This window comes from Penicillium citrinum (genome assembly GCF_028827155.1).
Source record: "Penicillium citrinum strain IBT 23319 chromosome Unknown utg000004l:1.0-2404223.0:1.0-2405248.0, whole genome shotgun sequence".
In the NCBI taxonomy this organism is placed as follows: Eukaryota; Fungi; Ascomycota; class Eurotiomycetes; order Eurotiales; family Aspergillaceae; genus Penicillium; species Penicillium citrinum.
The window spans coordinates 1707801-1729559 of NW_026622689.1; the positions used below are offsets into that span (position 1 = coordinate 1707801).

At 45.8% G+C, this 21759-nt stretch overlaps 8 protein-coding genes across 8 annotated transcripts; 5 read left to right on the forward strand and 3 right to left on the reverse strand.

Moving 5' to 3' along the window:
• Nucleotides 1-1617: 1617 nt before the first annotated feature.
• On the forward strand, nucleotides 1618-3638 carry N7469_005593 (FAD-dependent oxidoreductase; the record flags this gene model as incomplete). The annotated part of the gene is made up of 3 exons (XM_056644513.1): nucleotides 1618-2039; nucleotides 2096-2492; nucleotides 2544-3638. The coding sequence occupies 3 exons, from the start codon at nucleotides 1618-1620 to the stop codon at nucleotides 3636-3638; spliced, it is 1914 nt and encodes a 637-aa protein (XP_056501327.1).
• A 1244-nt stretch (nucleotides 3639-4882) lies between these two features.
• Nucleotides 4883-5767, forward strand: N7469_005594 (uncharacterized protein; the record flags this gene model as incomplete). Its single annotated transcript, XM_056644514.1, has 1 exon — nucleotides 4883-5767. The coding sequence occupies one exon, from the start codon at nucleotides 4883-4885 to the stop codon at nucleotides 5765-5767; it is 885 nt and encodes a 294-aa protein (XP_056501328.1).
• A 281-nt stretch (nucleotides 5768-6048) lies between these two features.
• Nucleotides 6049-7351, reverse strand: N7469_005595 (glycoside hydrolase family 18 protein; the record flags this gene model as incomplete). Its single annotated transcript, XM_056644515.1, has 3 exons — nucleotides 6049-6869; nucleotides 6932-7218; nucleotides 7275-7351. 3 exons carry the CDS (start codon nucleotides 7349-7351, stop codon nucleotides 6049-6051), a joined length of 1185 nt encoding a protein of 394 aa, XP_056501329.1.
• A 961-nt stretch (nucleotides 7352-8312) lies between these two features.
• On the reverse strand, nucleotides 8313-9909 carry pigc (phosphatidylinositol N-acetylglucosaminyltransferase; the record flags this gene model as incomplete). Its single annotated transcript, XM_056644516.1, has 2 exons — nucleotides 8313-9475; nucleotides 9693-9909. The coding sequence occupies 2 exons, from the start codon at nucleotides 9907-9909 to the stop codon at nucleotides 8313-8315; spliced, it is 1380 nt and encodes a 459-aa protein (XP_056501330.1).
• An 864-nt stretch (nucleotides 9910-10773) lies between these two features.
• Nucleotides 10774-12465, reverse strand: N7469_005597 (pantothenate kinase; the record flags this gene model as incomplete). Its single annotated transcript, XM_056644517.1, has 4 exons — nucleotides 10774-11095; nucleotides 11150-11666; nucleotides 11731-12013; nucleotides 12244-12465. The coding sequence occupies 4 exons, from the start codon at nucleotides 12463-12465 to the stop codon at nucleotides 10774-10776; spliced, it is 1344 nt and encodes a 447-aa protein (XP_056501331.1).
• A 1212-nt stretch (nucleotides 12466-13677) lies between these two features.
• Nucleotides 13678-15905, forward strand: N7469_005598 (DEAD/DEAH box helicase; the record flags this gene model as incomplete). Its single annotated transcript, XM_056644518.1, has 9 exons — nucleotides 13678-14030; nucleotides 14079-14136; nucleotides 14204-14339; nucleotides 14390-14753; nucleotides 14808-14887; nucleotides 14944-15095; nucleotides 15142-15335; nucleotides 15391-15539; nucleotides 15610-15905. 9 exons carry the CDS (start codon nucleotides 13678-13680, stop codon nucleotides 15903-15905), a joined length of 1782 nt encoding a protein of 593 aa, XP_056501332.1.
• Nucleotides 15906-17014: 1109 nt separating this feature from the next.
• N7469_005599 (polysaccharide deacetylase family protein) lies at nucleotides 17015-18586 on the forward strand (the record flags this gene model as incomplete). Its single annotated transcript, XM_056644519.1, has 3 exons — nucleotides 17015-18066; nucleotides 18126-18211; nucleotides 18267-18586. The coding sequence occupies 3 exons, from the start codon at nucleotides 17015-17017 to the stop codon at nucleotides 18584-18586; spliced, it is 1458 nt and encodes a 485-aa protein (XP_056501333.1).
• Nucleotides 18587-19838: 1252 nt separating this feature from the next.
• Nucleotides 19839-21643, forward strand: N7469_005600 (cytochrome P450; the record flags this gene model as incomplete). The annotated part of the gene is made up of 5 exons (XM_056644520.1): nucleotides 19839-19931; nucleotides 20051-21157; nucleotides 21260-21271; nucleotides 21324-21427; nucleotides 21487-21643. 5 exons carry the CDS (start codon nucleotides 19839-19841, stop codon nucleotides 21641-21643), a joined length of 1473 nt encoding a protein of 490 aa, XP_056501334.1.
• Between the last annotated feature and the right edge of the window lie 116 nt (nucleotides 21644-21759).

Genomic DNA, 21759 nt, shown 5'->3' on the forward strand with positions numbered 1-21759 from the left:
CTAGTGGTTAGTCCTTGTTTCATGAATATCTCAAGATCCATGGATGTTATTTTCTTTTTTTTCGTTGGATGCACCTTCATATCTAAGCTAAAACTTGCGACAGCAGATACTCCAAAGATAAAACCCTTCCATCACAGCTTCTATGAAGATCGATAAAAATATTTTCTCTTGTTCTTTGCAATCTTTGAGACATTGCCATCGCCTCGGTACTCGTTAGCTCAATGCACTGTGGGTCGTTCTCCCCAGACAAGTTAAGCCATGAAACTGCCAATGAACCGTGGGCTTCAAGGACTTCTCACGGTCCAATGATTGATCTGAACACCGGCATATAATAGAAAAAAAAAAATCAATAAATTGAGAAAGGATTCGCAATCTGCTCATCTCGCAATGTTGACCGTTTTTGAGAATATATCCCCAGGTATGAAGAAAGCCTCTTGTTTAACGTTTCTGGAATCCGTTCGTCACATCCCCAATATCCCGCCGGGAAATGAGACCAACTGTGGTAAAAAGGACTAAAACCCTTAGACCTGTAGCGGTAATAAACCATTTCCCAAATCCTCCGGACCTCGGCCGGATATCGTCCTTCGATGAAGTGTACCTAGCCATCCGAGCGCCTCAGATCCTCCACTGTAAATCAATGTGGATCGGAAAATCCATCTGTAGTGGATCCCAACGAAGAAACCCCCCCCGATGGCAAGGCAATGTTTGCTCTGTACTCGGTACACTCGATACATTACTAGTTTGTGAGATGCATGTCGCTTGGAAATTATCGGGATAATATCCATTCTAAGTCCATAATTCCTAGCGCAGAATATAGGACCGGGATAGGCCACGTGTATTTGTACAAGACTATTGCTCCCTCGTGGCGTAAACTATGACTATTCGGTCTTCGGTCATAAAAAGAGGTCTTTGAATGGCTTCAATCCGGATTAAGCCGAAGGAATTACAGGGAATCGACTTCGTACGAAGTATAAGTGGGGGCTGATCGGGAGATGGACAGGGCCAGAAAATCAAAGAAAATACCCCCCCCCCCCTCCCCCTTCTCCGAGGAGTCCACTCTTGGCCCTAAAACGGAACGCTTGGATAATGTACTCCGTAGTCCTAGACTAGCCAGGCTCCTAGACTGGTTCTAGTAGGACAGTTGTCGCGAGTAGATTGTGGCGTGCTACTAACTGTAATCTGCATGGCCGCGTCTATAGTTTGCAATATCTGGCTGTAAACGACTGCCGAAGCGATGTGTCTCGGAGATTTCGTCGGCCGATGTTCCCAGTTCGTCGAGTTTGATCCAAGTCAATAGAGAGATGTGGAGTAGAGTGAGGGCTTTCGGGAGTTCTTCCGGTGTATATCTCGTTGCCATTCTACATTGGAGTGGGTCGCTTGCTGGATTGTTTACCTTCCAAATCCTTTTGTGCATTTGGTAGTGGAGATACTAGTTTCTGTTCTTGTCAAGCTCATGATGATGAACATTGCCTGATTATCATTCTCCGCTGCTTTTTTAATTTTAAGCATTCGCTTTTCTTCTCCTTGTTTCACCTCTTCAGGTAGATTCAAAGTCGATCGAGAGGTGGACAAGTTGTTTCTTCAACGTTGACTTTGCTTGTTTCTTTCCTTTCCATAATGGCGCCCCCTTCATTTGCGGTGGCTGCTTTGCTTGCTTTTTCTCTGATTGTCCCTGGAAATGCTGTCTCGGTTGTTTCAAAAGTTGCTGTTCAGTCCAACTCTGGTGCCCCCTTATTCGAAAGCGAGACACTCCAATTAACCGACTCCTCTTTGTCTCACCTCAGTAAGAACGAGTCTGCTTTCTTCGACTTTGGGAAGAATGACAGCACACTGCACACTCGCTCATTTGGAGCCTGCAAGGTTTTCCCTGGAGACTGGCTGTGGCCTTCAAATTGGGTGTGGTGGCTATTTGATGAACTCCTGGGTAATGCATTGATCAAGACTGTGCCGTTGGCTGCCTCATGTTACTCTTCGTGGCCTGAATATGATGCTGAAAAGTGCAGCACATTGAACTCCGAGTGGACTGATTCCAATATCCAGTAAGGCTTTTTTTGATATAGTGTTATGGAAGGGCATATACTGATTAAGTATCTAGTGCCGCTGATCCTGCCTCTGTAATGTGGCCTTTGTTCGAGGGACGCAGCTGTCTTCCCACAACAAATAGCTCTGAATCTTGCACGGTTGGTGGATACAGCAGCTACGCCGTTAACGTGAGCAATGTTGGTCAAATTCAACTGGCTGTCAATTTTGCCCGGAATGCTGGTCTGCGATTGGTTGTCAAGAATACCGGTCATGATTTCAATGGCAAGTCTACTGGAGCTGGTGCCCTTGGTATCTGGACCCACAACCTTAAGCAAATCGAGTATATTGAGAACTATCGCAGCCGGAAGTATAAGGGCCCAGCAGTCAAAATGGGAGCTGGTGTTCAGGCTAAAGAGATTTATGCGAAGGCAAATGAGCTTGGTTTCACAGCTGTCGGTGGAGAGGGAAAGGTGAGATTCATATCTAATTCTTAATGAATGAGTTCCAGCTAACTTTCCAAGACTGTTGGTGTTGCCGGAGGTTATGTCCTCGGAGGTGGCCACAGCCCCATGTCCTCCATCTATGGTCTCGCTGCTGATCAGGTTCTTTCACTTGAGGTTGTTCTGGCCAATGGCCGCTTTGTCACTGTCACAGAAGAGAGCGATCCGGATCTTTTCTGGGCCATCCGCGGTGGCGGCGGAGGTACTTATGGTGTTGTCACTTCTGTCACCAGTCGCGTCCAACCCAAGGTTGGTGTGACTGTGACTACTTTCAGCTTCTCTACCGGCGATGATGTCTCTGTGGATACATTCTGGGCTGGCGTGCGTTCGTACATGCAACGCTTCCCTGACAATGCCGATGCCGGCACTTACGCCTATTTCTGGGTCATGTCTACCGGGACGGACTCTTTCACGTTCCTGATGAACCCCTTCTTTGCTGTGAACCACACTCTGGCTCAGTATAATGACTTGGTCAAGCCATGGTACAACGATCTGGAGGACCTAGGTATCTCCATCACGCCTAATTCTACGTACTACGACAACTTCTACGACGCCTGGCAGGCTGGTTTCCCTCTTGAAACTGTTGCTTCTTCGGTTATGATGACCGGATCCCGTCTCTTCCCCCGGGCCAACTGGGAGAGCGAGGATTCCTTCAACACGACTTTTGACGCTCTCAAGGAAACAATCACAGCCGGTCATCCTCTTCTCGCATTCAACATGAAGGCCGAACTGGTCGAGGGACATACCCCTAACTCGGCCAATCCAGCCTGGCGCAACACCCTCATGCATGCCATCACCTCGACCAGCTGGAGTGCTAATGCCACCAATGCTGAAATTAAGTCTGCGATGGAGGACTTTACGGACAATGTTCTGGGCAAATGGCGAGCCACTTGCCCAGACGCAGGTGCCTATATGTCCGAGGCTGATATTCTAGAGCCGAATTTCCAGCAGGCTTTCTACGGCTCTAACTATGCGCGGTTGTATAAGTTGAAGCAGCGATATGACCCTACCGGACTTTTCTACGCTCCTACTGGTGTAGGTAGTGAGGACTGGGTTGTTAAGAGTGAGGATGGTCTTGCCGATCAGAATGGTCGATTGTGCCGTCTCAATTTTTAAGAATTGAGTTAAAATAGCGTGTAACTTCTCGATAGAATGGCATGTATATTAGAATTTCTCTTTATGCTGAATGGATAATCTTTTAATTCAACCCTAATGTTCAAGTTTAAGTTAACTACCTCCTAGGTATACTATACCCCTGGGGGTACTAAGTACTACTTAGTACCGCAGGGCTCCAAAAGTCACTAGCAAAATTATCCACTGGGCGTTTTACCTGCATACGATTCTATGGTTCTGTGCTAATATATACATATCTCTTTTTTTAAAAAATTGCATCACTCTGGTATGTAAATTTGGGGAATTAAGCTTATCCTAATTGTCAGTTTCTAGTGTGAGAATAAATTGAAGGTTATTCCTGCACGATAGTAGCTGCGGGGATATTGCAAAATGGTACGGCTTATTTCTGGTTGGTGGAGAGAATGAATTGAGCCGGGACTATGAGGAGCTTAGACTTATTAAAGTGTCAGATTCCGGATAATCATTTCGATCGATCGGTTCAAACGACCCTGTTTAAAAATTAGGCATCTACACTCTACACGGTACGTACAAGGAAGTACAAAGTCATGAAGAGTAAATTTGTTATCTGGATTATTCCACTTAGAAAAGGTACTGTAAATTTGTATATAATGGTCTCTCTATACACTACTACACTATCACACTATCCTCTGATTGATCTTCATGAATAGTGTAGTACACTACAGTGTTAAAGCATGGAAGTTGTCGGCTGATTCCTCCTTGTGATGGACGATGCATGAGTGGCGTTATCACTAAAGGACGGGGCACTACGAACAGCTCCGTCCCGCTCCGTGCCCGCCAGGTCAGTCAGGGTCTCTAGGGTCCAAGTTGACATTCATAATTATACTTATATATAGATGATATATAACATACACCATCATTTATAATTTAAATTATGTTATAATATATATACATATATCTATCTATCTATCTATCTAATCATCTATAGTATACATGTACTTCTCTAAGTATCTAAGTATACACTGTTTATTTCCAAATCCGTCTGCCTGTAGTCCACCCGCCAGCCAATCACATCGCCGAGTCCGCCACATGCCACCAACTTCTTTCTGCGAGCGGCGCAGAAAGTCAACGGGGGGAAACTCACTGAATTATCCCAGTTTATCATCTCCTCTCTTTTCTTTTCTTTTCTCTTCTCCTCTCCTCCCTCCTCTCTTCATGTACCTCTCTCGTCTACTCTGCCAGGGCACTCGCCCCTGTCAACATCCATCATGAAGCTTTTACTCATATTTTGGGCGACTTCCGCTCTCGCACTTCCAATCCAATTTTCTTTCACCAGTGATACTCCAACCATTCGTCTGAAATCCAGTGAAACGTTCAAATCTGCTCCGGCTACCATTGCAGTAAATGGACAGCAGTCTTCTCAACCAACTTCCCGACGTTATGTGGAACGTCTTCGTTTGTGGCAGCCGTCACTCACGAAAGAGCCCAGTCCGGATGCAAAGTCGCCGGCGGAATCTGAATCCTCTGCTGATGAAGCTTACCTTTATGGTAGGAAGTATGGAGCGCTGCTAGGAAATCCCAGCAAGTCAACCCAAGGAGAACAGCAGCATCAAGCTTCTCCTTCTTCATCTAGCCAGCGATATGGCACATTCCTGGATAAAGCCAGCAAGTTTGCCGAATTGCATGGGCAAAGGACCTCGTCAGCTCAATCAATTCAGTCTAAACTTGATTCTGAGCCCGACACATCACTAGGTCGTCTGTATGGAACTTTCCTGGGCGGAATGAACGGTCTAATGCCGTCCGAGAAACATCCCTCAACCCCTACCAAACCACTGAAAAAAGGGCCTTGCAATCATTCGCATCACATCATTGCCTATCTCAAGAAAACGGACCTGGTCGACGTACTTGAAAATCACGGCCCAGAATGCGTTGCGCTGGCAATTTTTGTACTATTCCCCCTCGCTTATCTCGTTCTCGAGTTGATTGAGAGAAGCCTCAATTACTGTACTCGTGAAGAATTTCCACGACGTGGTCGGGATCGTGTGAGGCTCACAGGTCCGGAGAGACAACTTCGAGCTTGGAGTGATCAGCAGCGGGAGATGATTCTAGATGAGAAGTCGTGGTGGCAAGCAAGACGAATGCGATCATCATAGATTTCTTTTGTTTCTCGGTGATTTCACTTTTGCTTCATGTCCTTTCATTTTCTTTGTCTTTTATATTGATACCCAGACTTAATATGAGATTTCTATTCAAATTTACGATTCAATGGCAGTACGTCTTAGATCCTCTAGAGTGTCATCACAAGACGACTCTCGAAGCAGCCTTGTGACACTGCTATGATATCTTTCACCAGTATTAAAATATTATTGAAATGTATCATACATTACCAATTTTCAACTCGCAATCAACACCGAGATCAGGAAAGTCTCGTCATTTAGTTGTGCTTCTCAGCCTCCTTCTTCTTCTCCTCGACCTTCTTGCGATCCGCCTCCTTCTGAGTAGACTGTTTAACACCCTTCTGCATAGCATCAACATGAGCGAACTTAAGAGTATCTTCACCAAGGCTCCAAGCCATCACACCACCAAGTTTCTTCTCATCAACAATCTCAGTAAACTTGCGGCTGATAATTTCCGGAGTATCCCAGGTCCAGAACATATTACTCTCCTTATCCCAGTAATACTGACCACCCTTCTTCTCATCCGTCATTCCATTCTTCTCAGCGCGCTTCCAAGACTCCAGGGCATTACTCGGGGCTTCAACCTTCTCAGTAAATGTGACAGCGCCAGACTTGCCGGTATCAGTACCGTCGGCGTTCTCAAGCTTCACGGTTGCACAGCCGAGGGGATGCTCATCACAGTCTGAGTTGGGGTCCGTCTCGAACCATTTGGCGTAGTATGCGAAACCCAGGTTCATCTTTGCGGGATCAGCGCCAATATCCAGGTATGCGTTGATAGTCTCCAGGGAACCTGCGACATCACTGGCGTGGAAAGTGACATTATCACGGCGGTTCATCAAGTCATAGCTCATTACGTTGATCATGTCGACGTGTTCGAAGATCTTGGGGCCTTGCTCTTTAGTAAAAGCAATCATATCCTGTAGACGGCCAGGTACAGCGATAGACAAAGTCTTGTTACCGATAGCCTCACGGATGGCGGCGAGAAATTTGGGATAAGTCTCGATTTCATCGACTTTATCCTTATTAGGAGTCCTCTTGTAGTCATCTCCGTTACCACCGGGATATTCCCAATCGATATCTAATTTGTTAGAATTGATACTGGATGATTTGTTTTCTTTGTATCTTTTGGAAATGACTTACCAACACCGTCGAAATTGTTAGCCTCGAGCATGGCAGCGACATTCTTAGCATATGTCTTGCGAGAAGCATCATCCTTGGCTCCAGTGGAAAAACCTTCACTATCACCCCATCCACCAATAGCAACCATAAGCTTGGTGTCAGGACCAAAGCGCTTGCGCATAGTATCAACTGGTTCGAAAGGCGTATAAGACGATCCGGAGTTGAAAGTCGTGGTCTTCGCAAAGCCCATGATAGCATAATCCATGCCTTGAGTTTGTTCAGTGCCTGGAAGGTCGGTCTTATGCCATCTTCAAGCTGTTAGTTTCGGATACAGTTCGTGCATATATTTATATATAGTACTCACTCATCGATATACATGGCAAATCGCGTGGCAGCGACGCCTTGAGCGGCCAATAGGCCGAGAGCAAGATTCTTGAGCATAATGAACTGTTTCACGCAATTAAACAGGAAAATTGGAGAACCCCAAGATCGAATGACAGTCAGACCAGCCAATGCACAAACGACAGCAACTGGGCTTACGAGGTGGGATAATAGACGTAGCGAAAGGAGAGGGATTCACGCGGCTGGCCGGGGAATTCAAGTATAAGAATTGTTGAGCGAGCAAGATACCAACCGATCTATTCTAAACACAACATGCCAATTAGGCCCAATTTCGCATTAGTCAACTTGACCGACCTATTTGCTATTGATTTCGGTCTTTTAATTGGTTTGGTTGTCTTATTTTGCGGGGAATTCGTTTATCCCTAGCAGCATCGCGGAGTATGTGACTCCAATTGAAGAAGAATATGGGGAAGGGGAGGTTGGAATGTCAACTTGGATCTGGCTCAATTAAACGAGATACACTTTTAAGAACCTCGTTTAAACATCGATGGCTTGTAGACGCTCTACATGATAGAACTCAAGTCAATGATAAATTGTAAATATTTTTATTTTATTTTTTTGGTTTGTTGGTGGCTCTATGGTATGGCAGATTTGAGAGTGTCGCATGCCAGATCTGCTGAACATTCGTCTCCATCCCTCTCACATTCCTATGTCATCATGGGATATTCTTCACGTTGCCTTTCGGGATCTCCGGTTTCTGCAGGCAGAGAGATGTTCAGTGATCGTTATGATTTGCTAATACAGTACATTGTAGATCTCTATTCTTCCGAGTCCACCATGGTTAGTACTTCAGTACGATAACTACTCGGAAGTCCTGAATAGATCTTTAACTAGATTCAACCGGCCTCTATTATTTGTGCTACTATTGATTTTATGTGACCTGCAAATATGATTGAATGTAAAATATATTCATCTCAAAGATACAATAATCTAGGGGTATAAACCAAAAACGCCAGATCTATATCACAATGGTGAATGAAATCGTCGGTGCAAGAAAACCTCAATTCCAATGTCGTCGGATGATAGGACGCGCTGGATCCCATGGTCCAATGACGACATTCTTGTATTTCTGCAAACTAATAAGCCACCAACTGCAACCTCCCATCGCAAGGGCCGTCAGAATACCCCCGAGGACAGATCCGATGATAGCTGATGCCCAGCCACCGCTCATGGTCATACCGACGGCACCACCGGCAATGATCACGAGGGCAAGGGTCAGACAGACATGTCCAGTCCATGATTTTTGTCGTAGCTGTCGGCGGAATATGGGGAATAGACCAAATACTTCCATGGAGAATAGCATTAAGCTGAACACGTGAGTCGTGGATGGGAGACGAGATGCAAGTACGGTGGATGCCATCACGGCTGCATTAGTGGATAGAGAAGCGGGAAATTTAGTGGCGCCGGCGCCCTCGCCGCTTCCATAGTCGAAGGAGAATATGTTCATAATTAAAAGCCAGCAGCTCATGGCCCAGATTGAGTCGCTGGCGGTAGACTTGGTGAGGGACTTGAGAATAGGACTTAGTCCGAGGAGAGCGAAGTAAATTAAAAAGGCCGATTTAACTGTCGAGAGACGCTGGCGATTGCGAGATGAGAATAGAGGAGAACGGTCGATATCTTGAGCGTCTATCTCACCGGCCACAGCATTTGATGGGGCTGAACTGAAACCAGCTCGAGCTGTGGGATCCACTGCTCCACCTATATGGCCGTTGCGGCCTGGACTTTGATGAGGTAGGTTCTCTTTCGATGAATTTGCAGCTATTGTCAACCCGAGTCCATGAATCGGGCTATCCTTGGTGCCATTGGCCTGGGTGTCGTTGGTGGACGGGTTGGCGTTACTGGTTACTGAGCTCGAACTCGACCCATCATCGCCTCCGAAAGCCCCATTGATATTCGAAAGATCCGTCTGCTCTTTCCAGATCCAATTGTCCCACAATATCCAGCCCACAGCCGTACCAACACTTCCCCAGCAGACAACTGAGACGGGACTCACCCGATCCTGAACGATATCGACGAAACAGCAAACGAATATAACGACTGAACAGACATGCTGAACAATAACTGTCGAGTCCGAAACAAGTGGCCAAAAGTCATATGGCCGTACTCGAGGATTCCGCTGTAAATGATCTAGAAATGTCTCGGTATCGGTGTAGTTATCCGGGTCTAGCACCAGTTAGCAATACATTCCTCCTACCCCCAAGCGCTTGTACTCTTCGGGTACACGTTAGAATTCGCCCGACACATACAAGACTGCTTCACCCATAATAATTTCTTCCAGGCACCTTTCCTCCTCCTCCGTCCAGTCCCCAATTTTCGCACATCCTTCCGATGAGGGTCCGCGCCAAGCACCCCCCCCGCGGCGGATGAAGGTTAGCATCACCATTCAGCGAGCGAAGGGTATCATCGTAATTTGCCGGAGCAGAGCGCGCACGCGACAGCGAAGGTGCAAAGTAGGCGTCTTCAGGGGCTAGCCGGTCCGGATCCGGCACACGGTCCTCAGGAGTTCTGGAACTGGTAGAATTCGGACTTCGATTGGGATGGGTGTCAACAGGGATCGGTGGAGGGATTGCGGGGTGCGATGAGGGTGGCGGAGTCATCGAGCTGAGGCGACTAGCATCGACGCATGGCTTGAAGCAATGAGCGTCTTGGGGCTTGAGGATTGAGGGTTCTTTTTTCGAGGTCTTTCGCGCTGCTGCGAGACGCGCAATCCCACGTGTCCGGGAGATCATGTGATCTATCGTCCCTTGGATTGCCTTTTTGGGAATTCTATACTTCGCTTTCGTCTACATATTTACCTGTGTCATACTGGGAGTATCCTGATAAAGCAGAGTATTATTTGGTTAGTTATCGGGGTACTCTTTGGTACGTCTAAAGAAAGTTAATAAGATACCGGATTCCTTGGAAGTGATTCGGTTTATGGATAGAAGACCCAGGGAAAGCAATAAACCGATTAAACAGGCTGTTGACTTAGGTATATTCATGCAAACACTGAAGTACTTGCAGTGCTACTGTTTCAATCAACAAAATCACGAAGAAATTTTCACAGAAGGATAGTAAAGGTTTGTTGTCCTTTCCAGCTAACTGATAGCAGATATTAGTAGTAATATAGGCCACGGTACTCAAACGACTTTGTAACCAGGTGGATTAGTTTTATGGGTACAAAAGGGTCCTTTTCCACCACAGGTAGTGTACTAGCATATAATGTATTTTTTTCTCGAGACAAGAAATCCCAGTCTCTAGTATCTAGAAAAAAAAGAAAACCTAAATGCAATGCAAAAAGTGCATGGGACGACGCCGGATCCCAAATCTATTAAAAGCGAGCGGACATCCAGTCCAAGTCTCGGGCCGCCGATGTGTGATGTGTGAGAAAGTATACATTCAAAAGGTAGGGGGGGTATCGATTGGACTCCAGAGAATGGGAGAAAAGGGGGGTAGGGGGTACTTTGAACGGCCATATTTTTTCAAGAGCTAGAAGAACCATTCTGCTGGGTTAGAACGGTGTTTTGGGCGAGGTTCCGAACCGCCTGCGGTGCAACCACCTCGTCGAGACTATTCCTCCGACCCCAGTTCTGCGGTTGCCGGCGGATAAAAGCGCCAACGGCACCGAGATAACCCTCATGACGGAGGAAGTATGCTTGCTTCTCGCCCTTGGACCAGAAGCGAATGGCATAGGAGAGAGTATTCATGGTCTGGCGGTGGCCACGAATGAAGGAACCTCCAAAGTAAATGTGCTTCACTTCGTGTTTTTCTGATTGGAGGTAGGCGATTTGGCCGATGTTGTTACTGAATTGTTTGTTAGTTGGCTAGTAACGTGAGAAACAAGAGCGTTGGAAATACCTTATAGCATAGAGAAGACTGCGACTCATATCCTCATGTTGGAAATTGACTCCTCCATTACCATTGGCCTGTTCAGAATCATCGTGGTATAAACCCTCGCCATCCTCGGCGCCTCGCTCAGCGGCATTCTTCAAGCGGAAGACCTTTCCAAAGGTGCTGGCAATAGCGGTGCTCTTCAGCCCAATCTTACTGTAGTCCATGCCATAGATATCACCAACCAGCATGTCTACCCCACTGTTATCCCCGCGATCCGCCATGGCCAGCATGTCGTCGAACGTTCGAGCGCCTGTCAGCAGAGACATCAGGCCCCAGAAGGTACCACCTCCGAGGTGTGTGCCGCCCACACGCTGGAATTTATTTGGACCCGAGACCTTAATCATAGAGACACCGGATCCAATATTGACGAGGAGGTAAGGATAGACGTTCGGTCGGGCCTCGGCAAATTGCATTGGCTCGGTGTCAGTATCGTTGTAGGTGAATACTTCATTCGGGATCTCGGTGATGAAGAAATCAAGACCTGAAAAAAAGGGACAATTAGATATTTTGGCTTTTTTTCTCATGGCTGTCTCGAGTTGACCTACCGATAATTAAGCATTCCATCTCTTCCTCGCGCAGAATATTGACGTCCAGCGCCTCCTTCAGCTTATCATAGAATTTAAAGGCCCCCCCTCCAGTTGCGACGACACAAAGCTCATCCTTTGTGGCGGTATTGTTCTTCTCATGCTCCTCCTTCAATTGGCGAATGAAATTGATGCAAATATCAATCCGGTGCGTCTCGAAGTTAATGAAATTCAAGCGACCGCCATTATCCGCCGCGTCGAGTTCGCGGGTGAAATAAACCAGTTTAATCAAGGAGCCACCGATCTGAGATAACCGTAGAGTCAGCCTCAGATTTCAATTTGTATTAAATCATTTCACCCGTTAGAGTGCTCCCCTTTTTTTTTGTCTATTTCCTTCGGCCAGAGCGGAATTGCGGGGTGAGTCTTGCATGTGCGGGGCACGAGCTTCCACGAGATCCGCAGAGGAAGAAAAAAAAGGGAGAGAGAGACAGAGAAGCTGCAAAACTGTTCGGATTATCAAGGGATGAGACTCACATCGACGGCGACATGGCTCACAACTCCAGTATGGTGAGGTAGTCGAATATCTTTGTTCTCATAGTGTACACCCTCGGCTTCAACGGGACTTCTTGAACGGAGCTCATCATCGACGATAAAAGCGCCCTTCACGTTAATTTTGACGGCACCAGGATTAGTGATAGCCTCCACCAAACGAGCAGGACGCTTCCGACGACTATCAGAGTCACGATCGGGAGCCATGATGGAATGTAGAAAAGATGAAGGAGACGAGTTCGCCGGAGATAATTGAAGCTCGGCGTTCCCAGGCTTACGGCGTATATTTCCTTCTACCCGACCAGGTGGATCGACGGTGGATCCGAGACAACATCCGAGGTGAGAGAAGACCTCGGCGATGAATTGGTGAGATGCAATATATGAGGGGTGAATGTATATACTAGTATTAGAATAGACGAAAGAGTATATTCAAGGAGTGAAAAAAAATCCAATCGGAGTGTATTGAGTGTACAGGATGCAATCGAAGTGTGAAGTGGAAGAATTGGAGTGTCTGAAGTAGATACGCTAGCCTCTTTGGGATATATCCATAAGCTGTATGCTACATACTGTATTGCATGTTGGTCTTATATAACTAGAGATAGAGTATAAGATATCATATAGATTATATTGTATATGATACTCTAAATGACGCCCTCTACCTGAGCATCTTAATCACGCCTGTGGACAATCGTGGATCAACTAGAATTTGAATGAGTTGACAACTGTGCCTGAGGCATCAATATCAGGTAAGCTTGTCCTCTCTTCTTGTATACTTCAACTTCAAATTGGTTCAAGTTGGGTTTCTGTGGTTTCTACTACTAGTATTAGCATATTGGGATCTCTGTTAATTGTCTCTATTTATCTAGGCATATTGCAATATAGATATCCCAGAATGTACTCAATTGGATCCTTATATAGACCACCATCCAACAGTCACTGGATTGATCATCTCTAGAAACAAGCACTCCATGCAATTAATGAGCCCTTTTAATATACTGTATTCTCTGTTGGCCTATTTTAATATACTCCTGCATATATACAATGAGTAGAATAACTGGCAAGGGTCGTTTCGCTGCCCGGCAGGCTCCCGTTCTCCCAGAGTGGCAACTGCAAGCCCGCCGTTTGTTTATCACTCATCTTCTCTTTTGTTCTTCTACTCTTTCCTTCCCCTCCTCTCCTCCACTTCAATTTATCGACAGTCTTTGATCTGTGTTCCCAGCCTTCAACTCTTACTTGCTCGTTGTGTGTCCTCTCTGACCCAAGATCTCCATCTTGTCATCAGTTCTTCTACCTCAAGGTAGTCTCATTCAAAGGTACTTCCAGTCAGACTTCACGCCTTCGGAGAACATCTCTCACAGAGACTCTCTCCTTCATCCAGGAATACACTCTATTGAGCTGATGAAGTCACAAGCTTCTATCATGGAGTCCTACGATCGAATCCACGGAGCGTTGGATGATATCTCCAACAATGTAACTGCCGATACTGAACAGAACTCTGATGCTAAGCATGGTTCTACTATCCCGCAGAATCCAGCAATGGACTCAGAGGAGAGAAATGTGGAAGTGAGGAAACAAGGATGGACTGAGCGTGTCGCTATCCAATACGACGAGGTTGCACGCGCAGATACATATGAGTATGCTGGCAATGCCAGCCGGTATGAATGGACGGGTGAGGAAGGCGATATTGGCCCTCGCAATGAAGAACTAGAAGAGCAGCTGTTCAACAACTCTCTTCTTCCACGTGCGGGTCATCGTATCGATGAGTATGTGCTGTTCTTTTTCTGATTCTACTGTCGTGGTCTAACTTGCATTTTTACCAGCTACAAACGAATCACGGTCACTTTTGAGAGTGAAGAACGAATCAAACCCGTCGCATCAGTGAGTTTTCTAGTCGAATCAGACCTAGTCATGACCGGTCATACTAATTGGACTTTCAACTGTGCAGTGGACGGCCGCAAACCTTCACCCTGTAGTGATCGAAAATGTGCAGCGCTGTCTCTACAAGCATCCTACCCCAATTCAATGCTATGTTCTTCCCTCGGTTCTCAGTGGTAAGGATATTATTGGAATAGCCCAAACTGGTGAGCAAAGTGGACCTCAATATGCCTTTCTTGATTTCTCACAGATATAGGTTCTGGCAAAACGGGCGCATTCCTCATTCCTATCGTGTCTCAGCTAATGGGGAAAGCAAGAAAGCTTGCAGCTCCTCGTCCTAATGTCGCCGATCCCACATTTGACTTGAAGACGCAGGGAGTTCGAGCTGAGCCATTGGTCCTCATTGTGTGTCCTACACGTGAATTGGCTACCCAGATCTTTGACGAAGCTCGCCGAATGTGTTACCGCTCTATGCTACGCCCATGTGTAGTCTATGGTGGTGCTCCGGTACGATACCAGCGAGACGAACTACGAAAGGGGTGTGATATCTTGATTGGAACAGCTGGTCGAATTACCGACTTTATGTCTCAGCCAAATGTTCTTTCTCTGCGACGTGTTCGGTAATATATACCCGGCTCTATTGGTTGTATGAATTGGTCTCTGATCATTCTTAGATACACCGTGATCGACGAGGCAGACGAGATGCTGCAGTTGGACTGGGAAGATCAGTTCAAAAAAATAATGTCTGGTGGAGGTGAGCCTTCGCTTCTTTCTCGGTCAGTTTTGGATTCGGTCACTCACTTCGTACAGATGTCAATGAGGATGAAGATCATCGCTACCTCATGTTTTCTGCTACGTTCAACAAAGAATGTCGAAAGCTAGCGCGGGAGTACCTTTCGATAGATCACATCCGTATTCGAGTTGGCCGACCTGGTAGCTCGCACCTTGCAGTATCCCAGGTGGTAAGTGATGTATCTTCGCTTCCACACAAGCATGCTAATTGCCTAGGTCCACTATGTCGATGAAAGACAGAAGAAGAAAGCCGTCTTCGATCTCTTGCTGAGTATGGTCCCCATTCGCACCTTGATCTTTGCAAATAGCAAACATACGGTCGACTATCTTGATGACTATCTTTACAATTCTGGCCTGCCAACCACGTCTATCCATTCGGATAGAACTCAGCCTGAACGTGAAGATGCTATGTGTGTTTCTTTTGATTATCTTCCCTTGGGGTTTACTTTCTGACTTTTCTTACAGCCGTGCATTCCGAATTGCGAAATCTCCAATCCTGATCGCTACCGGGGTCACTGCTCGCGGACTGGATATTGCCAATGTAATGCATGTCATCAATTTCGATCTTCCCAGCGTTGAACATGGTGGCATCACTGAATATGTGCACCGCATTGGTAAAACCTTACTTTCAATCCTCAACTTCAATATTGACCCCAGAAAGCTGAAAATAGATACATTATATAGGACGGACTGCTCGAATCGGAAACGAGGGTATCGCAACCTCGTTCTACAACGATCGCAATTCAGATATTGCTCCAGACCTGGTTAAGATTCTGATGGAGTGCCAACAGACCGTGCCAGACTTTCTTCAGGAATTCACTCCATCGGAGGGCAAGCTTATCTTCGACGATGAGACTGATGACGAGGATAATAATAATACCAGCGCGGCTGAAGGCGCAGATGTCCCTTCTTCGCCTCTTGTCCAAGGTACTATGTGGGCACAGATGCAGAGTGACAATACCTCCCAAGATGATGATTAGTGACCTCCATGGTAATATCCCCTTGTGAGTCTCTAATCTTGTACGAAAACTAATGAACTCGGGGGTTGAGGAGTTCCACAGTTGAAATGATGGTGACTAGGCCCTACGATTCCTTTCAACAAGTCATCAAGGCCAGATATCTTCTTTTGGTGAGAGGAGATGATTAATTCTCTTATGGCTTTTTGTTCTTCGTTTTTTTTTTTTTTGTCTTCTTTCTCTATTCTTCTTTGAATATCCCAAAAGCACGACTATGAGGTACACACTGCAAGCGGGATTTCAACATCCCTACCCCAGCCCTTATCTCTTTCTATTCCAATTCTTCCGAGCCTTGATTTTTAGCTTCGAAATGAGCTCGTCCATTTTTATCGAAACGCGTTCTTTGAGTGGCAGCGTACGTGCTTTGTGTCCTTTCTTCCCCGGCCCTTTGCCCCGCTCTGTTTTGGTGTTTCCTTTCGGTGGAAAAATTCTCTTTTCACAGTCATTCTTATCCCCCAGGCTCAAAATAAATGATATGAGATCGATGACGGGCATCCATGAATGGGATCCTGGGCCTTTTCACTAATGCACCTTTGCTTTCAGCAAGGTTTACGGGGGTTTGACTTTTCTAGTGGAATATGCTTTGCCCTTTTCTTCCTGTTATGGTCTGTCGGGCGAGGCAAATATGGCCATTCTCTATATTGCCCGCCATGGGAATACGGGCAAAGTGTCTGATGTGATTCTGTTCTGATCTTGACTCTGGATCAGCAGAGTGACGTTGAGGGCGTAGTTGAAGGACTGGCCTGGACTTCCTATCTGGATAATCCTTTGTCATCTCTTTTATCTAGGTTCTCAGCAAAATACATTCGGAATTTTGATTATTTCTTACCTTTATTTTTGAATATCATGACTTTAGCATTTATTGATTTAGTAGTCCTTCTATGGTACATCTCTTAGCAGCTAAATTAGTATGGGATCGAATGTACCCCCACCTACGCCTTCCTATCCAAACTGCCCTTTCCGACTTCTGACTTTTTCTTAGATTCTTCAATACTTTCAATCTCTTCGAGCTCTTATATTCTTTTTAGAGAGGCCCGCCGCTTTGCTATCTCTGGGCCTTATCACTTTGCATCATGCGTTTCTGCTTCATTCCTCCCCTGTGTGCTATCGACATCCTCTCCTTTCTACCCCAGACTCTAGGCTACTCCACTCATCAACGATACCGTCCGACGCACTGGCTGGAACTCCGAGATAATGAGCACAATTCAACGGAAACAGGTGAAGCAGCGCCTCCATCGCTTATCATCGATACATTCCGAGACCCTCTTCACAACGATCTGGGGTTCTGGCATGGTCCCGGTGAAGACCTGGCCATCCAACATGAACCTGGTCTCTATCGCCTTTTCCCAATAGACCCGGATCAGAACTTCCATACTCAGTTTAACCCTCGGGGCTGTTACAGTCTTCTCCCTTGGCAGAGTCAGTATCTACATGTGGTCTTTGAAGGAACCGATCAATTCACTGTCTCTCTGAATGAACATAATTCCGAATGCTCGCCGGCCCGGGCTCCATTTCCGGGAGTTCCTGACAGTGTTCAGGCATCTCGCTATGTTATGAGGACTCGCTTAAATGGTTCAAAGAAAGTTCAATTATCGGAGGATACGTCTTCAGTGCCTTCAACTGAACATGACATTAAGCGACGTGACCTTCGAGATTCATGTGAAGATGGAGTGGATGACGATGATGACCAGAGTCCGGCATCATCCACGAGAAGCGAACTATATATACCACTGAATCATTTCAATATCGACCATGGAAGGGTTGTGTCTATATCATTTCATGGGTTCTACACAAATGACAGCATCACTCTTCGCCGAATTGAGATCGTGCCCTCAGTTCCACCTCCATCCCCAGCAAATAACTACTTTGAGATTCCCGAAAAGCTGCCCTCGGGCCAGTTAGTTCTCCGCTGCAGTGTACCCAACTCATTTGCTTTTGGTATTGACGATGGCCAGCCTCAGTTTGCGCGGGAGGTTATGAAGATCTTGGATGAAGAGGATGTCCGAGTGACTTTTTTCGTTGTTGGAGCTGGACTTCGAGATCCGACGACCAATTTTACTCGTTTCTATCGGGAAATGATAGGTAAGGGCCATCAGGTTGCTCTGCATTCAAACACCCATCCGAAGTAAGTGTTGTATAGTTAGATGTCTCTGATTAGATCTCCAGGCATTGACTATCATTTAGAATGGAAGCCCTTCCCACACTGAAAATGATCGACGATGAAGTTGTCCGAACTCTGCGTGTGTTTAAAGATACACTGGGCTTGACCTGTGAGTTTGATCTGCATTTCTTTGCTTGGATAGTCTAATATTAGCTCTCGCCCAGCCCGCTACTTCAGACCTCCCTTTGGAACAGTTGGTGCCCGCATGCGCCAACAGCTGGCTAAGCGAATCGAGCACCCCTTCATCGTGAATTGGAGTGTGGATGTGGAGGACTGGCTATGGGCAAACACTACGACGCCGGAGAAACAACTCGACGCATTCCACCGCAGTGTCTCCCGCGGAGGGAACCTTGCAGTAATGCATTTCCTCAGCCCATCAACTGTTCAATACCTTCGGCATTTTATCCGACATGTCAAGTCTGCGGGATTTAACATCATGCGTATTGACCAGTGTCTGGCCGACCCATTCAGCCCGGTATTATGAGAGCGAACTAGGGTTATGCCCAAACTTGGGAATTGAGCAGTGGCAGTGTGAGGGGGGGGAGACCGCGCCAGAGTGTAACAAAAATATCCTTATCGCACATGACGTCCTTCGCTTGAATAGATTATACATTCCAGAATCCCAGACCTGTTTCTCCTCAAAAAGTCCTTCATCAGACGACTGTTGTGAATAATGCCCGCTCAATTTATCTGATACAGTGTACTACTCAACCCTAAGTAGATCACTAACTATGACCTGTCCTCAACCTTAAGACCACGGCACACGACATCCTGATAATCCTGTGCAATGTCAGATTCCTTGAAGAAATGCCGACCTTCCGAGCCCTGCACTCGTTTTATTCACGCATAAATTGAATACCATAAGTTCAAACTGTATAATTCTGTGGAGAATTGACTGTGTCTGGTTTAGTGCAGCAAAAATTGCAGCCAAGTGTTACATTAGTCTGAATCACACGAATCGAATACCCAAATCCCGTTCTCTTAACTCGTCATCGTTTAATAAATGTCCCACTTTGCTCCGCGACATACTAGTATGACTTGTATATGTCAAGTCACTTGTTTGCCTACTTTGTGTTTCGTGAGGAGGTTGAGGGTATATTCCATTCCCATTTATGCAATGCTCGTACATGTAAAGCGCCACTGTACGTAATTCTGCAGATAGTTTTCCTGACTGTGCATTATTCATTTCTTACCATCATATGGACAGTTCTGATACGAGGACACAATTTCTATTCTTCCGAATTTATTTCGAAATACTGAGTACAAATCTCCTGAAATTGGCCAGGAACTGTCAAAATATCTCAAATTAGGGCTTGTAACGGCCTGGTTTAAAGTTACCAATTTAAAATGCTGACAGGCTCTGCAGCATCAACGCAAACTTCTTGGCTTCGGCCACTAGTAAATCAAATCATCTACCTGATTTGAATGTTGTGCAGATTCTGTCGATCCACGAGCTTGGACCTCTTCTTTTATGCAATGGTTGTAGAGGATAATTTTAATGCTGATGCTTGGACAAATGTGGTCTCACGACTCGGACTGTCTGGGTTGTGGTCATTGCGTGGGAGGGGTAGGACGATCTAAATGTATTACGTATCAGTCTATTTCTATTGAATGGGGACTCTATAAATTGTCCGTCGAATATTTGATCGGGAAAATGCTAGAATTGGGTTGACAAGACTGCGAGTCTTTGAATATTTTGATTTTAAGTTGAAGGATTCTACTAGATTTCTTTGGACATGGCTGTCATCCCACAACTTCCTTTCTTCGGAGGCGATGCCTCGCTCAGAGGAGTTTCAACGGGGGCTCTTGTTGGGATGGGGTTGTTGCTGGTAAGTTCGTTTTCTCTATATACTACGAGTATTTCTCTAGGACTACTGGTAATTAGTTCTGATGAGAGTGGACTTCAATGTATAAAACCAACCTGATAACTAACAATATGAACTCATAGATACCACTATATTTCCTCAGCTTCATCATATACAACCTCTTCTTTCATCCTCTAAGGAAATACCCCGGTCCCAAACTAATGGCCGCATCACGATTACCCTACATGTTCGGTATAATAAGTGGAAGATACCCTCAAACAATCAAAAAACTCCACGAACAACACGGCGAAGTAGTTCGCGTCGCCCCAGACGAACTCTCCTTCACAGACGGAAGGGCATGGAAAATAATCTACGGTACAAGACCAGGCCATAGTCAGAAACCAAAAGATCTCCGGTTTTACTCGCCAGGCGCAGCCCCCGCGCCCAGCATCATCAATTCCAATGACGAGGATCATTCGCGATTTCGTCGTCTTCTCTCTCATGCTTTCTCCGATAGCTCATTGCGAGGTCAAGAGCCTATTATCAAGACTTACGTTGATCTCCTTATGCAGAGACTCCATGAGAATTCCGCTGCGGGTCAGCCGTTGAATCTAGTTGCTTGGTATAACTTTACAACCTTTGATATCATCGGTGATCTAGCATTCGGCGAACCATTCGATTGTCTCAAGAATTCGGATTATCACGATTGGGTGAGGATAATTTTTAGCTCTGTGAAGTTCAGTTCGTACGCGAATTTCGCTCGGAGATTACCTGGTACGAAATATCTGTTTAAACTCATTACGCCGAAACGAGTATTTTTCGAAAAAGAATGGCATAATGCTATGACTCGGGAAAAGGTTTTAAAGAGAGTTCAGAAAACGAATGAACGACCTGATTTTTATGCGAATATTTTGAAATATGATGGGACAGAAAAGGGGTTGACTGTTGACGAGATGATTTCTAATGGGGGACTTTTGATAATTGCTGGGTCTGAGACTACAGCTACGGTTTTATCCGGGGTGACTTATTTGCTTTTGAAGAATCCGAGGGTTTTGAAGAAATTGCAGGATGAGATTCGATCTACTTTTGTCAGGGAAGAGGAGATTTGTTTCGATTCTTGTAATAAGTTGGAATATTGTCTTGCTGTTTTGAATGAGGCTATGCGTCTCTATCCTCCTGTTGCAGCTGGTCTTCCTCGTATTGTGGATGCTCAGGGTGATATGATTGGAAAACACTGGCTTCCTGGTGGTGTGAGTTATTTTTTCTTTTCTCTTTAATTTTTTTTTTTTCTCTTTTGAATCATGCATCTGATAGTAGTATCTCATGACTGCTATATGCTAACATTTCTCTAGACTATTGTCTCGGTCCCCCCAACTCGCCACTAATCACTCTAGCAGGAATTTCACCGATCCGGAGGAATTCATTCCTGAGCGCCATCTCAATGATCCTCGTTACGCAAGTGATGATAGATCTGCAATGCAGCCATTCAGCTTTGGGCCTCGCAACTGTATTGGGCGGAAGTGAGTTACACTATCAACTCGATCTGATAGAAAGGTTCTTGCTAACTTGCTTCCTCTAGTCTTGCGTTTGTTGAGATGCGCATTATTCTCGCGCGAATGGTATTCAATTTCGACATGGAACTGGATCCGTCGAGTGATGGCTGGACAAATCAAGATGCTTATGGTCTGTGGGATAAGCCTGACCTGATGGTCAAAGTCACGGCACGGAATGTTTAATGAGGGGTTGAGGATACAGAATATATGGGTTGGCTTTACTCAAGGGATTCAATCTCATCAGCATGAAGGTTCAATCGTTTGTTTTATTCTTATTTCTCGTAAGCAGTTCTGTGGTC